Source organism: Canis lupus, unplaced genomic scaffold, assembly GCF_011100685.1.
Source record: "Canis lupus familiaris isolate Mischka breed German Shepherd unplaced genomic scaffold, alternate assembly UU_Cfam_GSD_1.0 chrUn_S50H209, whole genome shotgun sequence".
NCBI classification, from domain to species: domain Eukaryota; kingdom Metazoa; phylum Chordata; class Mammalia; order Carnivora; family Canidae; genus Canis; species Canis lupus.
The window spans coordinates 15,603-33,249 of record NW_023331445.1 but is presented as its reverse complement, the minus strand read 5'-3'; the positions used below and the strand labels follow the sequence as shown (position 1 = coordinate 33,249).

At 42.5% G+C, this 17,647-nt stretch overlaps 1 protein-coding gene across 1 annotated transcript; it reads right to left on the bottom strand.

Moving 5' to 3' along the window:
- Positions 1-1,231: 1,231 nt before the first annotated feature.
- Positions 1,232-14,753, bottom strand: LOC119879263 (phytanoyl-CoA dioxygenase, peroxisomal-like). The gene is made up of 6 exons (XM_038589629.1): positions 14,598-14,753; positions 9,858-9,939; positions 8,510-8,691; positions 6,088-6,237; positions 3,420-3,554; positions 1,232-1,436 (listed from the first exon to the last, which is right to left on the bottom strand). Exons 1-6 carry the CDS (start codon positions 14,718-14,720, stop codon positions 1,383-1,385), a joined length of 726 nt encoding a protein of 241 aa, XP_038445557.1. The 5' UTR covers positions 14,721-14,753; the 3' UTR covers positions 1,232-1,382.
- Between the last annotated feature and the right edge of the window lie 2,894 nt (positions 14,754-17,647).

The window sequence follows — 17,647 nt, the reverse complement described above, 5'->3', positions numbered from 1 at the left end:
ACATGCTGATTACACCGTATTCCTTATGTACATTTATGTACAATTCTTCCATAATCCAATTTCCTTAAACCCTGTCAGGGATAGTCTTACCTTCTCCAGTTTCCAGCCAGATGTGAACTTAAACTGTGTGTCCTCCTGCACCTAGGTGCTCAGTAGGTTAAGCATCTACCTTTGGCTCATCTCATGATCTAGGTTCCTGGGGATCGAGCCCTCATTAGGCAAAGAGTCTGCTTCTCCCTCTCCCTCTGAGCTCTCTCACAAGGAAGAAAGAGAAGGAAAGAAAGCGTCCTCAAAGAAACCAACAAAAAAGGTGAACGTCCATTTAGAACAACTTCTGCTTAGCAGATTGAAAGAAAAGGACTCCTTGTTATTCCTGATCTAAATTCTAACTGGTATGCTTAATAATCAGTAGTATGGTGTCTTTGCTACCCTCAGCTGGTGTAGAAACACAGCTCTGTATTACAAGAAAGTCCCCATGGGGCACCTGGGTGGCTCAGTGGGGTTAAACATCTCTGCCTTAGGCTCAGGTCCTGGGGTTGAGCCCCCATCGGGTTCCCTGCCCAGCGGCAGTCTGCTTCTCCCACTCCCTCTGCCCCTCCAACCTGCTGCTCCTTGTGCTCTCTCTAACATAAATAAATAATCTTTAAATGAAAAAAAAAAAACAAATTTCCCCAGTTCCTGCCCATTAGAAATCGAAACTAACAATTTCCCTGTACCTTGAGAGAGTTTAGGTTTCATTCATAAATGCTGAGGGTTTCCAGCTGCCTAACTAGCAGAGGAAGTCACCTTTGTCTTCCTTCTTCAGCAACAGAGAAAGATTTGGAAAATTCTGGCTTTTCTTTAAGCAAGCTGGCTGGGTTGGAAGAGTCATGCAAGGACTCAAGGACACAAGGACATGTGTCAGAGCATGAACATCCACCCTTGTCCTCACTCCACAATGCCCTTCATTAAACGTGTGTGTAGAGGACAGTGTTCTAGATCTGAGAAGTCTCTCATGCCATGAAATCAGTGGGTGGTGGGATTTCCAGAAGAGGGATGCGAAAAAGTCAGCAGACCCTGAGTTTCAAAGCTTTCCTTCTTGCTTGGGCAAAGAGCTAACTGGATGAAAGTAACTGAACACACTTAAATTAGACATCAGTGACCTTATTAGGTGCAAAGTAGTATTCCTGACAATAGTAATATGCCACTGTTACACCTGTTCATCCATTAAAGCAACAGCCCCTCACCAGAGCTAACCAGATCCCATAAAGTTCCCTGTAAGTGCGTTGTGATCTTCATAACAAGTGACAAGAAAGATTAGGACAGCTCATTAATAAAACAGGTTCCATAGGCATCTTGATTCCTTTTGGTTTCCTCTCAAAGAGCTCCAGCAGACGGCCACTTCAAAGGTTGGTCCTTCTTCCTTTCACCAGCTGTCCTCCCAGTCTAAAGACATCCTGGAAATAAAGCCAACCACAAGGAGTCCACGGAACACTGGGAATGTGTTCAGCATAAGAAAAAAGTAGATTTCTAGCATCTACGAATAGTTAAGTGGAAAAACTCTCACAGTGGTCCTATCAGTAAATAAACCATTTTTTAAGACTCCCAATAATTTACTTGTCAACATCTGAAATCATGTTGAACAAACTGAGAGAGCCAGACGCCAGTCAGGCCAGTCAGCCTGTGCCAATTGGTGCTCCTGTTGACTACAGGTGTCCTCAACAGGCTTAGCATGCTGTTTGGTCAAGAAGACCTGTACTCTTGTCTGGCTTTCCTTTAGCCACTCGCTGCCTCATCTAGAGTGATCTGCTCCTCAGTGAAAATCAGGTCATGATTTGGTATTGGGGTGTGATTTGGTATTATTGCTTTGTTCTTCATCAACAACTGAGACTTTTGAGTCAACAAACTTTCTTGGGGCACCTGGGTTGCTCAGTCAGAGTCCAACTCATCTCAGGGTTCTGGGATGGACTCTGTGTTGGGGTCCTGGCTCAGTGGGGAATCTGCTGGAGATTCCCTCCCTTCCTTCTGCCCATACCCCCACCTCCTGCTCACGTTCTCTCTCTCTCTCCTCTCTCTCTCTCTCTCTCTCTCTCTCAAATAATTGAAATAAATACTGGCGGCAGTTCATTCATTTACAACCCTGACAAACTGCCAACACAATATATGCTTTGTTTTCTGCTGCAAGAATCAGTGTGTTGCCCGGAAGCCCCACTTCACAAAATAGGATGCCTTCATAAAAGCGTTTTAAAAAACTGGGCAAAGAGAGAAGGACAAGACTTCCCACCACGGCAAATGAGAAATGAGAGTCTTTTCTGATATGGGGTAGATTCATAGGTTCTAAAGGGAGAAGGGGCCAAGGGGGAAGTAAGATTCTTCAGCTGGGAATGACTTTCAGAAGGTGATTCCCAGTGGCCCAGTAGCGTAGTGCTGGTGTGCGGTACTCTTCACAGTACTAGAGGGGCCGAGTTATCATTACATTCAGTCTACGTGGAGGTCCTGTCACCCCCTAGGAAAACATATATGGTGATTCTGCAAATTGAACATAGGATCAGCCTCTTGGTTCGGAGGCTAAAATGTCTTTGTCTACCAGGCAAATATGTTTATTTCTTTGGCTTGACTGTAATTTGTCTGGGGATCATCGGCAGCACTGAATGCCCACTAGCTACACGCAACTACTTTACAAGTGTTGTGTATTAAGTAGCAAAGCATATGAAATAATGTCTCATGTCCCCTCTTGATAAGCATCAGTGGTTTCTGCCATCAGCTCCGTGGAACCCCAGATGCTAACTGACCCACACAGAAACCTGCTTGAGAATTGCTTCTGGGACAGTTATTGGATCTGCATATATGTAAATACTCTGTTGTAGAGAAATTAAGGGAGGCCTATGGGTAATATCCCAAACCTTTAACTTTCCTTATGTGCATTCAGAAGGTGGCTTTTGTTGCTCACTTGCTCTCCTCCAGATCTGCTGTTTCCTTTCCTACCTGCCTGTCCTGGAACAGGATAGCCTACACAGCACAGGGCGGCCAAAAGACATAAAGAAGTCTGGGATGCTCAGGTGCCCCACGTGGGGGAAGCAAGTATTAGCTGAAATTCTCAGTGGATCTCAGCAAGGCTTCTGCACGGTGCTCTAAACAATGCACATTATGCTTCCAAATTAAATCAGGGATAACAGAGTTGCCGGGTGGCTCACTGGTTAAGCCTCTATGTTCCACTTAGTTCATGATCTCAGGTTGCTGGATTGATCCCAACATCAGGCTCCCTGCTCAGCAGGAAGTCTACTTCTTCCTCTCCCTCTTTCTCTCCCCACTGCTCATGCTCTCTCTCCCTCTCTCTTTCTTTCTCAAATAAATAAAGAATATCTTTAAAAAAATAGATATGAGTATTGTCATGCATTGAGAAAATAGTCTTATAAATCTTTCATCTCATACAAACGTACCTGCAAGCTGGTATCTTTCGGAATTCCGTATAATCTGTGTACTAACTCCATAACTTCCCTCTCAACGATTTCTTGACTGGTGCCTTTCACATCGATGTAGTGGCAGTCAGCACTGGCGAAATGGCAGGAAATTGCCTGTGCAGGGTGAAATGATTAATATTGGGGGAGAAAAAAATCTGTTAACAGCAACAACCAAACAAAAGTCTTCTTTTAGAACATCAGCTATTTCACTAGCATTTGATTTCTAGAATGTTCCATCGTGTCTTGGATTAGCCTCTTTGGGGTTGGAGTCTTTTCTCCCCTAGGTACAGCTAAAGGCTGACTGAGAAATTCCAAGAGGTTTTAAGCTCCCTGGGATACTTGTTTTCAAAATGGGCTGAGAACATAATGACAAGAGTAAGAGGACTTTAAACTTTTTAACATGTGATTTATCTAGCTAGTGCATATCCCCCAGTCCTAAACAGGAATGGGTTCCAGGGTTCTTCATCCTCTTCTTAGTCACAGAAGTTAGTTACTCAGCTGAGTTTGTGGTGCTTTGTTATTTTAATGTCTAAAGATCAGGAAATCAACATTAAAAATACCTTGCAAAGGAAAATAATATACACACCCACCCCTTTCAAATCAAAAGGACATTTGAAGTCCAAGATCATTCACATAAGGTACACATTGTTTCCTTCTTAAGGGAAAGGAGGTTACTTGGTTCTCCCCATTTTTTTTTTTTTTTTTTTTTTTTTTAAGATTTACTTATTTATTCATTCAGAGAGAGCGAAGAGAGAGGCAGAGACACAGGCAGAGGGAGAAGCAGGCTCCCTGCAGGAAGCCCAATATGGGACTCGATCTTGGGTCTCCAGGACCACACCCCAGGCTGCTCGCCACGCTAAACCGGGGCCACCGGGGCTGCCCGGTTGTTCCCATTCTTGAAAAGGTTATCAGCAGATAAACTTAAAACTCACTTTCCTAGTCGCATGTTAGTTCTCTTCTCTTGAGATGACCTCACCTCTCAGAAGGGCTGTCTGCTTTGCTTACATGAGATTTTAGACAGTGGACAGGTGTGGAGTCACAAATTCATTTCCTTTTTTTTTAATTTTTATTATATATATATATTTTAAATTTGTTCACGAGAGACACAGAGGGGAGCAGAGACACAGGCAATGGAGAAGCAGACTCCATGCAAGCAGCGCGATGTAGGACTGGATCCCCGGACTGGGATCACCCCCCTGAGCCAAGGCAGACGCTCAACCGCTGAGCCACACAGGGACCCCCATTTCCCATGGAAGCCCCCAAACCACACCAAGAAAAAGTGACATCCAAGGGGATAAGTACATTACCATATATGCATTTTTAAGTCTTTTTGTAGGGGTTCATCTTTTCCCAAATAAAGTAGTTCAAAAACTATTGAAAAATTACAAAGTTAGGATATTATCAATCACATTACTTGGTTTCTTATCATTTACCTTTTAGTTTCATACAGTAATCACTTTATACTATATTTTCAGGTTTTGACATGAGATCTTTCAGTATGTTGTTATCCTACTCAGTTTATAACCCTGATCATATAGGAAGTAATATAATTCTCTAACTCATACAGACTTTAAGACTATTTGTCTTAGCTTGCTGTTTTGATACAGATGCATATACATAAAATTCCATTTTTTATATCAAGTTGAATTTTGACACCAAGGACACATGATAAATGGCCAAATTCATGAATTTCATGAACATTCATATTATTTATGTCATTGTGGCTGTACCCCTGCTTGTACAGTTCTGAGGATCATGTTGGTGGGGAGTCTGATCTAGTCTTTATTTAAAATTTTGGCATTGTGTTCATCAAGGTATTTTTTGCATTGATTTTGATTTTCTAAATACTGCCTTAAACTATCATTTAACTTGATTGTTGAGGTGTTTGGCACCATCCCCCGACCCCTGCTAAATTTTCCCTGGAGGAGAGGGCTTTCTTGCCTCACCCTCATCCTGGCCCTGTTGACCTGGTGGAAATATGAATGAATGGAAGATGAAACATGGTAGCTAACCCTGCACCTAGGGAGACAATGGGTGTTGGTGTGACAAACTGGCACGCTTCACTCAACCCCAAAAACCCCCTATATATCGTAATAAGAGCCATGTAATGTGGAATAATGTCAGTCCACAGTACTGTCAGAGCTGCTGAATTTTTGAGAAGAGAGAAATCTGGGAATATGGGAAATTTTGTCAAATTTTAATGCAAGCAATGAAATCAATAGGTTTTTAATATATTCATAGCTAAGGGGCAAAAACCATGGCTCGCTGCTAAATCTTATTTCTGGGCAGCCAATTCAATAACAAAGCTATTATAAACTGCCGTCATAAATTTCCTATATCCATTTCCCATTTTAAGATTTTAGTACATCATCCATTCTTTCTGTCTCCAAAAGCACAGGCTGTGGGCTACCAAGCAACTCTATGAATGTTCCTAATTCACGATCAGTAGGATTGGGAACCGGAGGTCACATGGCCTCCTACTGATAACTTAGCAAAAAAGAATGTGGTATCAAATATATTTCCTGGTAAATAAACCAGAGCAAGAGCAGTTTAGTTAAACATCACAAATCTCATAAAGTTTCACATATCTTGACATTTTTGCTTCTAACCTATTCGTCTTTGGAAAGCACGGTGATGTAATGCATACCTTGCGGTATCCTTGAGTTCTGTTCCAGCCAGATCCGTGGATGAGCAAAGGATGAAAGAAAACGGTGTCTCCTTTCTCCATCACGAGGTGCACGCGGGGGCTGTTTTCATCATAGTCCTGGATCCCATAGAACATTAAGTTCACGCCCCCCTAGAACACATAAGAGAACCCAACTCTGTATTTGAGGAACCCAATGACTAAAAAGTAGATTTCCTAAGTTCTTCCAAGAGAAAGATAAATAGATTCTTAACAGGTACTGCAAATATACAAAAGCTTCTCAGATGTGTGGCTGTGAAAGTCACATTGTGATATTAAAATCATGGATTTAGGGAGGCAAAGGAAGATGCTGAAATTTCTTCTCACCCTTCATAACTGTATTATATTGAGGATCTAGATCAACGTTGCATGTTGCAGTTAACATGGGAGATCACCTTTCAAGCCTGAATGTATAATCATTCTTTCCCAGGATGATATTCTCCTCACCTAGAACTTTGCCTGAACCATTCTTCTATAACTCAGGAGTACCTCTAAGAAGCTAATTGTTCTCCCAAACCAGCAGAGAGAAAATCTCAATTTTTCTCAGCTCAGAAAGCACTGATGTCACATGCAGAGTAAGGAAAGAAAAACAGTAAATTAAAACATTCTGTTTTTTATAACTATTTCCCAAGTCAGTTATTTCATTAAGTAATAGTTATGGTGGAAGGACGGCATCACATTTCCCTTCCTGAGACTGTGCCACATTCTTCTGGGGAAAGGACTGCTTTCCTGCTGGACTCAGTTGTGGTTTTCATCCAGTGCACTTCTCTCCTGGCCAGGGTTGATACGTGACCTAAGCTAAGTCAATCTAACCGCCCACTGTGGTCACTTTGAATCTGAGCAGAAGATGGAAGGCACTGGTCATGATCACAGTTCAGTTGACCCCACCAGGTGCCCCACCCCGAGTGTTCCCACTGAACATAACCCCCACTCTCCTGCTCATCAGAGCTAGCCAGCCTTTCCATGGACTCAGCAGGTGCCTGCCACCCTCCAAAACACTTCGTTTGGCTTAAGTCAGCCACAGCCCACTTCTGTTGCCTGCACCAAACTTTCCCCAAAACTCAACTGAATTTGTGAATCTCACAGTTTCAGTTATATCAGAATCCAGACCCCAGTATTTTCCTTGGCACTAATCCTCAGTGCAAGAATCTAATTGAGACAGAAGTCCTGAAAGCCATATTCTTTACTTCCTACAGACCACATTCATTCTTCCTGCGTTAACAACCCGTGCTCTTCTCTTTCTGACCATCATTATGGGATTTCAAGACCATATTGTCTGATACCTAAAACACTTATCATCTCCTCTCTGGTTTCTCTGCCTCTGGAGCCCTACCTCCAGTATATCCTGCTCTAAGCCTCTAGATTATCATTATTGAAGGATCAATTTGATCTCACCATTCATGGGCTCAAAAGCCTTCTATACTCTTCCATCCTCAACTAGCTCAATTCCATACACCATGTAACAGTCATGCAATGGAATACTACTCATGCTTCCCCAGAGTCTTCATTGGTCTCTCTAGCAGTAAAGAGATGATTCCTCTCTCTTCTTTATGCCAAGAGCCATCAATCAGTGGGTAAGAAGTAGTTGGCACTTTACACATGCATGTGGTGTTGCAAGTGTTGACATCTTACCTGTGCAATTGGGCTTGATAATTTCATATCCTATATAGTACCTACCAAAGTGCCCCACACTGGTCAGCTTTCCAACACTTCTTGATGGAAAAATGGTTATTTTACCTGACATCCTTGAATCTTCCCTGACCCTAATTGTAAATCCTATAATGATGTTTTGTAAGGAAGGAAATGCCATCTGATTGTTAAAGCTCTTTAGGGAGAGTGATGTGAAATCAAAACAAACAATATTCTGGTTAAGATTTCTCCTCTAGGGGTGCCTGGGTGGCTCAGTCAGTTGGGCGTCCAAGTCTTGATGCCAACCCAGGTCATGATCTCAGGGTGCGAAGTTCAAGCCACATATCTGACTCGTGCTCAGCAGAGTCTGCTTGTCCCTCTCCCTTCCCCTTTGTCTCTCTCCTCCCCTCCTCTCCCATTGCTTGTGCTCTTTCTCTCTCTCTCAAATAAATAAATAAAATCTTAAAAGAAAACAACGACAAAAACAAACAAAAAACAGATTCTTCCTCTGAGCTAGAACATGAGACCCCTAACTCTGGGAAAGGAACAATGGGTAGTGGAAGGGGAGGCAGGCAGGGCGATGGGGTGACTGGGTGACAGGCATCGAGGGGGGCACTTGACAGGATGAGCACTGGGTATTATACTATAGGTTGAAAAATCGAACCCTATAAAAAAATACAAAAAAAAGCTAACCTAAAAAAAAACAAAAAACAAAAAACAACAACAAAAAAATGATGCCTCCTCTACGCAGACATACCTCCCATTGGGGATAATTGTGTGGCTTCAGATAGCCTTTGTGTGTGCCTGGGAACACACACAGACAGCCATTGTTCCTGTCGATGTGCTCCATGGCTGTCCAAGCACAGACAATTTTATTGCTGGGCCTGAAGGGGAAGTAGTGCAGATCCTGGTGCAAGGGATGGCGGGATGTCTTCTTGCCTGAAACAGAACCTGCTGTTAATACACACTTGCATCTCAGATTTCATCTCTTTTGCCTGCAAAACCACAGCAATGACTATTCCCACAAAACCCAAAGAAGTGAAACAACATTATTGAGAATCAGTCCAGAGAGATAAGCATCAAATTTGAATATCAAATCCACAGGACAACTCCAGATCCTCTATTTTTTTTCTGGGTTTCTGGGAGCCGAGGACTTACTGACACACAACATTCACTAGCAATTCATACACATGTCATGAATTCTATTGTTTTATTCCTTTGTAATTGTGGTTTGGGCATAGAAGCTAGAATTCAAGAAAAAAAAAGTTTGAGTAATTGAAGAGAGCAACCAAATTTGAGGTTCCCTGTTAGCCTTCTAAGTGGCTGATGCAAAAAATATCAGCTAACTAAGTTAATAAAAGGCCTCTAAGGGCTCTTGGGTGGCTCAGTGGGTTAAGCATTTGCCTTTTCTCAGCTCAGGATCTCAGGGCCCTGGGATCAAGCTGCAAGGGTTCTGCTTAGCAGGGAATCTGCTTCTCTCCTTCCTCTATGTGTCTCTCCTCTCTCAAAAAAATTAATAAAATCTTTAAAAGTAAGAAAAAATAACCATATAGTTGACATCTGAAATCCCTACTCACGATGAAACTTACTTTTTTTTTACATACTGTTTTAAGACTTAAAGTATATATACACATTTTTTTTTAAAGATTTTATTTATTTATTCATGAGAGACAAGAGAGTGAGAGAGAGGCAGAGACACAGGCAGAGGGAGAAGCAGGCTCTATGCAGGGAGCCTGACATTGGGACTGATCTGGTCTCCAGGATCACACCCTGGGTGAAGGTGGCGCCAACCGCTGAACACCTGGGCTGCCCTTATTTTATGTTTTTAAAGATCTTTTATTCATGAGAGTCACAGACACAGGCAGAGGAGAAGCAGGCTCCCTGCGAGGAGCCTGATGTAACTAGATCCCAGGACCCAAGGATCACACCTGAGCCAAAGGCAGACCCTCAACCACTGGCCACCCAGCGTCCCCACATTTGTTTTTTAAATTCAGCATTATCACAAAGCGATCCTTTGAATCCTTGAAACTTTTTCTTACTTTCTTCTTTTTATTTTTTTTTTTTTTTTTTTTTTTTGGCTTCTACTTAAAATAAAACCACTTTACCAGAATCTGGAGGTTTGTTTATAAGCATTGCATGCATGGCCATAATATTGGGTCCAGTGAAGCACTCCACATATTTCAGAATCTAAGAGTAAAGAGTTGCATGAGAAATCAAATAAACAACCACGTAGTACAATGTACACTTATTTGTACAAGAGTCAAAATGCACATAGTTATACAAAACACTTGGTAGAAGTGCCTGGGTGAGTCTGTTGCTTAAGCATCCACTCCTGATTTCAGCTCAGTCATGTTCTCAGGGTCATAGGATACAGGTCTGCCTTGGGGTCCTTGCACAGTAATGGGTCTACTTCAGGTTTTCTCCTTCTGCCTCTCCCTCTCTATCAAACAATTATTTAAAGGAAAAAAAAAAAAGTTGGTATTTCCCAACGTTGCAAACAAAGAATGAAAAACTCAGCACTGGAAATCTGTAACACTCTGAATTAAACAGGTTTTTTTTTTTTTAAAGATTTATTTATTCATGAGAGATAGAGAAGAGAGAGGCAGAGACACAGGTCGAGGGAGAAGCAGGTTCCATGCCAAGAGCCCGACTTGGGACTCGATCCCAGGTCTCCAGGATCACACCCTGGGCCAAAGGCAGCGCTAAACTGCTGGGCCACCGGGGCTGCCCTTAAACAGGCTTTTTAAGCCAGTTGGAAACCAAACCCCATTTTCTATGAGAATGCGAAGAGTTTCTCTCAGCTTTCGACTGGGAAGGGCAGGAATACCCTCCTTTCACCTGACACTGTCCATAGATGCCCAGGGAGAAGGCACCTTCCTCTTCCCCTCACGGAGACTCTTCATAAGAAGGGACCACGAGGGGCACCTGGCTGGCTCAATCACTAGAACATGAACCTGTTGATCTCGGGGTCGTGACTGCAAGCTACTCCTAGAGTGTAGAAGTCACTTTTTAAAAAGGTGGTAGGGGGACACCATTGCAGCTCAGTCAGTTAAGCATCTGCCTTCAGTTCAGGTCATGATCCCCATGTCCAGCTCCCTGCTCAGAGAGGTGTCAGCTTCTCCCTCTCCCTCTGCCCCTCCCTGCCACTCATGATCTCTCTTGATCTCACTCACTTTCTCTCTCAAATAAGTAGAATCATTAAAGAGAATAATAAATGAAAGGACCATGAGAGGCCCCAATAACGTGCAGCTGCCATGCAGAGCCCAGGGGACAAGAGAACAGCAACAGGGGGACACTTCACAGTCAGGCCACCTCCCTTTCCACAGCTCTTCACTGAGGGCTACAAACCAGACAGTGATAGAAAAGGACACGCAGCAGGGAGTGAGATGAACAGGTCCCTCCTCCCATGGCATCTATATTCTGTTGGAAGGATGTTAAATAATGACATGGGCACTGGTGCTTGACAGCAAGGTGCAGTTACAGAGTATGAGGAAGCAGAGGCGGGGTGGGGAGGCTGAATTTGGCCAAAGGTCTGGCAGCGGGTGTGCTCCCTCCTACATCTAACCCACTAGGGAGGAAAGCACTCAGCTTTGCATGCCTACCACCTGCCAGGCGCTTTATGTGTCAGCCACTTAAGTCTCACAACAATCCCTGAAAAGTAATGCCCCCAGGAATTAAAGATCCTTTAAATGATCATTATCCTGCAGATAATAAAGTGCCCAAGGTGGCAGAGCAATTTCAACGAAAAGGACGGTATTCCATCTCCAGTTCTGTCTGACTTCAAAAAATGAAGCCTCTTCTACTGCTTTCTCACTACTTGATCTCCCGTATAAGCCATATTGGCAATTTGAGCATGAAACACTCGAAATGGTCCCAAATCCTAGGAGTCGGGGCTCATATTTGTTTTTTTTTTATAAAGGGTGTCATCTTTTATATTTTCTTGTGATATTTTCTTTGAAGAATATATTCCTCAAATATATTCTTCATATACTTTCCTTTCCTGTTTCCTGGTTTTAAGTAATCTCTATCGCTTGAGCCCACGACTCTGAGATCAAGACTCACATGCTCCATCGGGCCCCTGCCCAGCATCTCCTACCAGTATTTTCTAAACTTCAGTGACTCAAGAGACATTTTACCATTTCTAGCATATGTTGCTAACTGCCCAATATTAGTCAATAATTTTCCTAAATTAACTCATGTCTTATCCTGATTAATAATATTCCTGAAGTCATAGGTTTGATGCACCAGCTACTTTTTCCAATACATATTGAAATAAATACCCAACTACTATATCGTACCCACCTCCTAAAAGTCATTGCATGAACCAGTAGGTGCATGGTGCACACTTGAGAACAGTGGGAACCCTGGAGGCCTCCGGGTACCCAGGGCCTCAGGCAACACAAGTTGCCTCTAACTTCAAGCTTTTCCTCCTTGATTGATGCTCACAAGTTCCATTTCCATTGCAAGACTTGAGGTTGGGAAGAATAGATGATTCAGGGACCTTGTCCCCCTTTGTCCCCAACCCAAGGGGCTGGACATGATAGGTGGCCTGCCTGTACAGTCTTCTCTCATGAGGAAAATATTCTTTCTTTTTTTTTAACATTTGTTTAAAGATCTTTTTAAATTTTAAGTAATATCCACACACAACCGGGACTCTTGGGTGGCTCAGGGTTGAGCCTCTGCCTTTGGCTCAGGGTGTGATCACAGTCCAGGTAACAAGTCCGGCATCGGGCTCTGTGTGAGGAGTCTGCTTCTCCCTCTGCCTATGTCTCTGCCTCTCTCTCTGTGTCTCTCATGAATAAATAAATAAAATCTTTAAAAATAATAAAAATAAAACTAAAAGCATTTGAAATAAATGGTTCATAAACTGTGGTACATTGACACAATGGGATGCTATGCAGAAGTTTGCAAGTATGATATAGATATAGATACACGTGATAATATGTAAGTCATATGGGAAGATGTCTGAGGTCTATTATAAGTGGACAAAACACAGTGACAACCAGTTTGTTCCCGTGTTACACAAAAGGTGGGAACCCTGGAGGCCTCATCGTGATTCATCTAACACAAGTTACCTCTAACTTCAAGCTTTTCCTCCTTGATCGATGCTCACAAGTTCCATTTCTATTGCAAGACTTGAGGTTGGGAAGAATAGATGATTCAGGGGCCATGTCCCCCTTTGTCCCCAACCCAAGGGGCTGGACATGATAGGTGGCCTGCCTGTACAGTCTTTTCTCATGAGGACAATTTTCTTCCTTTTTTTAATTATTTATTTAAGTATTTTTTTTTCTAAATTTTAAATAATCTCCACATGCAACTGGGACACCGGGGTGGCTCAGCGATTGAGCATCTGCCTTTGGCTCAGGGCATGATCCCAGTCCAGAGATCAAGTCCTGCGCAGGCTCCATGTGAAGAGCCTGCCTCTGCCTCTGTCTCTGCCTCTCTCTCTGCGTCTCTCATGAATATCTCATGAATATCCTGAGTATCTCACTTGGTTAAATGTCCACCTCTGGGTTGGGGCTCAGGTTATGATCTTGGTCTAAGGATCCAGCACTGTGTCGTCCTCTGCACTCAGCAGGGAGTCTGCCTGAGGATTCTCCCTCTACTCTCCCTGTGCCTTGTCCCCTTCTCATGCCAAAATAAATGCATAAATCTTAAAAAAAAAAGTGCATACCTCTTAAAAACTAAAAGATCCCCCATGCTCTACCAACTAAAGCAGCCAGGTTCCCATTAAGTCAAATTATCTATAGCATTTGGGGTTATAATTTCCAAAATGTTCTATATGCAAAGTGCCCCTTAAAAAAAAGTGTGCCATGTGTCAAGGGACACATGAGTGGCTCAGTGTTGAGTGTCTGTCTTTGACTCAGGTCATGGTCCTGGGGTCCTGGAATCAAGTCTTACATCAGGCTTCCCACAGGTAGCTTATTCTCAATCTGCCTATGTCTCTGCCTGTCTCTGTGTCTCATGAAAAAATAAAATCTTTAAAAAACAATAAACAATCTAAAACCATTCTAAATAAATTATCCATAAACTGTCATATATTTATGCAGAAATTTGCAAGTATGATATAGATACATAAGTGATAATATGTAAGTGATATGGAAAGATGTCTGAGATCTATTATAAGTGGACAAGACTCGGTGACAACCAGTTTGTTCCCGTGATACACAAAACGTGGGGGGTTACGTATGCATTTTCATGGCCATGAAAGAATTCTAGTTGAATACACCTAAAAGCTTGGCAGTGAGTGGGGCTGAACGTTGGGAGACTTCACTTTACATGTTCTATATTATGTGGATAACTTTATAAACATGATTTATGCTTAAAGAATGAGAATTTTTTAGACAAGTTTAACTCTAAAGACCTACTTAAACCTCTACTACCAGATTCACAGAAACAAAAGCAACAATAAATGGATGTATAGTGAGTGGGATCTGCAATGTGACTCCTGTTGATATGCCCATATTCAGTGTGAGAGAGGCTCCCCCTCTCCACTGCAGAATTCCCGCCCTTCTCCACCAGGTTAATTACCAAGCGCCAGAGCAGGGTATCTCCACCTGGCCAGTATTGACATTTGGGGCCGGATAATTCATTAATTGGGGGGAGGGGCTGTTCTGTGCATTATAGGCTCCCTGGGCTCCATTAGCGGCATGCCCAGGCTCTACAGACCAAACCTTGTGCAACCCTACAGGGCTCCAGGCACCACCAGATGTGCTCCTCCAACTGAGAACCACTGCTCTAACCACCAGAGAGGGGCTCAGAAAGGAAAAGCAGCAATTCCTGGGGCAGGCATGTCGGTGGGCTGTTAACCTAAAAACAAAGAAAACACAGGAAGGTTCTCCAACCTCAGGGAGAGTGCAGTATCTGAAGAGTTCCTTGTCTTCTTGGAAGCCTTGGATCTTTGAAATCATCCTTTCACTTGGAATATATTCTGATTTTGCAATGGACACATCTCTCATTATTATCATTTGTTTTGGTTTCACCTCCCCTCTGCAGATCCTTTCAAACTGGTCCCTAGGAATGAAAATTGGCAGATGATGTCATTACTGCAGGCTCTAGGCACCTGCCTGGCCTGTTCTGTGGAAAGATCCACAAAGATTGAGCAGATGGTGTCTCTGCACCAAGTGACCTCTAGGCTTAGGACATCATTATCCTGAGTATACCTAAAGGAAAGAAACTTTCAAATAGTCCAACTGAAAAATCACAACCCAACACTATGTATCAAGAACCTGAGAAATGTTTCTACTACTCTTCCATCCGGCATTTCTATTTTTTATTTACTCTAAGAAAATATCTGAACCTTTTTATTTAATGTCTAATGGTTTCTTTTAAGTTTGTTCATTTTTTTAAAAGTAATCCCTATATCCATATCCCATATGGAGTTCGAACTCATAACCCCAAGATCAAGAGTCATGTGCTCTTCTGACTGAGCAAGCCAGGAACCCCTAAACTCAACATGTATTTAGAAAAGGTCTAAATCCAAAACATTAACTACTGTCACCAAAAAATAGAAGAATAATTAATTACTTATGTCCACTCAATGGGATAGATAGGACTCGGGCTTTAAAAGTGAAGAGCATGTGCCCTGGGGTGGCTTAGTCGGTTAGGTGCAAACTGGTAATTTCACATCAGGTCATGATCTCTGGGTCCTGAGATTGAGCCCATGGCTTACTATGGCCTCAGTGGGGAATCTGCTTGGGATTCTCTCCCTCTGTTCCTCTCACTCGCTACCACTCATGCTTTCTCTCTCTTAATTAATCGTTTTAAAAAAATGAAGGACTTAATAGCATGGATAGTGCTTATAATAGTAAATATACTTAGATTTGGCATGAAAACCAAGATACTATCTGAAAAAAATGAAGAGAAATTTTTTAAAAACACTTTTTTTAAGTGATTGCCTTATGTAATGGAATTATGAATGATGTTTTAAAATTCCTTTTATTTCTCTGATTTTGTAATTTGATTTGTAAGGAATATGTATGGTTTTTTTAGGTGGGAATCAAATCCAGTAGATTTTATATTTTAATTTTATTTTAAATATAACAGATTTTATGTTTATATTAAATCATACATTCTCAGAAGAAATCAAAGTTGAAAAATCCCAAGTCAGTGTATAGCATATGCACAACTCAGAGCATCCCATCCAATAATTTACATCAGAATTGTGGCTCTATGATAATATTCCATGGATATCATGTCTTCTCCTACAAAGGTAATTTAAGATAAACCAAAGATACTACCTAATAGAGCAGTATGACCACACACTAAGGGCTAACTTCAATGAGGTGTAACATGCCTGAATGTGAAATAACCGGGTTAGGGGATCCCTGAGTGGCTCAGTGCTTAGCACCTGCCTTCCGCCAAGGGCATGATCCTGGAGTTCCAGGATTCAGTCCCGAATCAGGCTCCCTGCATGGAGCCTGCTTCTCCCTCTGCCTGTGTCTCTGCCTCTCTGTGTCTCTGTCTCTCTCATGAATAAAAAAATAAATAATCTTTAAAAAATTTAATCAGATTATGCATTTCAGATATTTTTTGCCTTTTTGAATGTTAAAATACATATAAAAATTAGGTCTTCAACATTTTCCCTAGGTTTTAATTAGAACAAGTCCTGGCAACAGAGGATTTCTATAATGAATTATATTTTTAAAAATATGTATGTATGTATGTATGTATGTATGTATTTATTTATTTATTTATGTATTCGAGAGAGAGGACACACAACACACACAGGCAGAAGAAGCAGGCTCCATGCAGGGAGCCAGACGCGGGACTCAATCCCAGGTCTCCAGGATCAGGCCCTGGCTGAAGGCAGGTGCTAAACCGCTGAGCCACCCGGGCTGCCCCCATGAATTATATTTTTAATTTTATTTATTCTCTTTAGAGAGGGAGGAAGGGAGTACAGGCAGGGCAGGGTGAGGACCTGAGGGAAAGGGGCAAGCAGACTCCCTGCTGAGTACAGAGCCTCCATGGGGCTCCATCCCACCATCCTGAGAACCATGACCTGAGCAGAAATCAAGAGTCAGACACTTAACCCACTGAGCCACCCAGGCCACCGCACCCCATGTGTAATAAATTCACCAGGCAACATGATATGTTGTATTTTATATCTTAATTCCCACTAGAAAAAGCTGTATATATATCGTATGGTATTTAACGACCATTAGATCTACTTACTGGAATTGTGGAGGATGGAAGCTGTTTGGAGACACAGCCCCCGAAGTGGGGGTAAGCTACCTACTATATGAATTAAGGCAAATAAAATTAAATTTCAGAGTCAGCATTTTCTGGAACCCACAGTTGGCCCTGGATTAGCCCTCATCCGGGAAGACACACAGAGCTGATGACAGGTATGCGCCCTTGCTTTCCATCATTTCAATTCACAAAGTCATGAGGAGGGGCTGGAAGCCCCAAGACCTTTATCAGCATTCCTGCTGCCCAGAGCAGGTGGCCTGGACCCCTGGGCTCAGTAACTGGTCCAAGGTCACCCAGCAGAGAATGGCTGAGCCCACACTTGAGCCATCACTGTTTCCTTCATAGATTTCCCTAGTTTATTCTATGTGACTATCCTTCCACTAAACTGAACAAATAAACATTGTAGGTTCATGTCTGAAGGTGAGGAGAGGAGCACCTGGGTGGCTCAGTGGGTTAAGCATCTCTGCCTTAGGCTCAGTCCTGATTTAAGAGTCCTGGGGTTGAGCCCCCCGCCTCAGGTTCCCTGCCCAGCAGGGAGTCTGCTTCTCCTCCCCCTCTGCCCCTCCAAATCGCTGCTGCCTGTGCTTCTCTCCGTAACGTAAATAAATACTCTTAAAATGAAATAAAACAAATTTCCCCAGTTTGTGCCCATTAGAAATCAAAACTAACAATTTCTCTGTACCTTGAGAGAGTTTAGGTTTCA

Excerpts from the sequence above, each read along its gene's own strand:
- LOC119879263 (XM_038589629.1), bottom strand. The coding sequence starts at position 14,720 with ATGATAATAATGAGAGATGTGTCCATTGCAAAATCAGAATATATTCCA. Across the intron at positions 3,555-6,087 it reads GAACTCAAGGATACCGCAAG|GCAATTTCCTGCCATTTCGC; the intron begins GTATGCATTACA and ends CACCCTGCACAG. Across the intron at positions 1,437-3,419 it reads CGAAAGATACCAGCTTGCAG|GATGTCTTTAGACTGGGAGG; the intron begins GTACGTTTGTAT and ends CTTTATTTCCAG.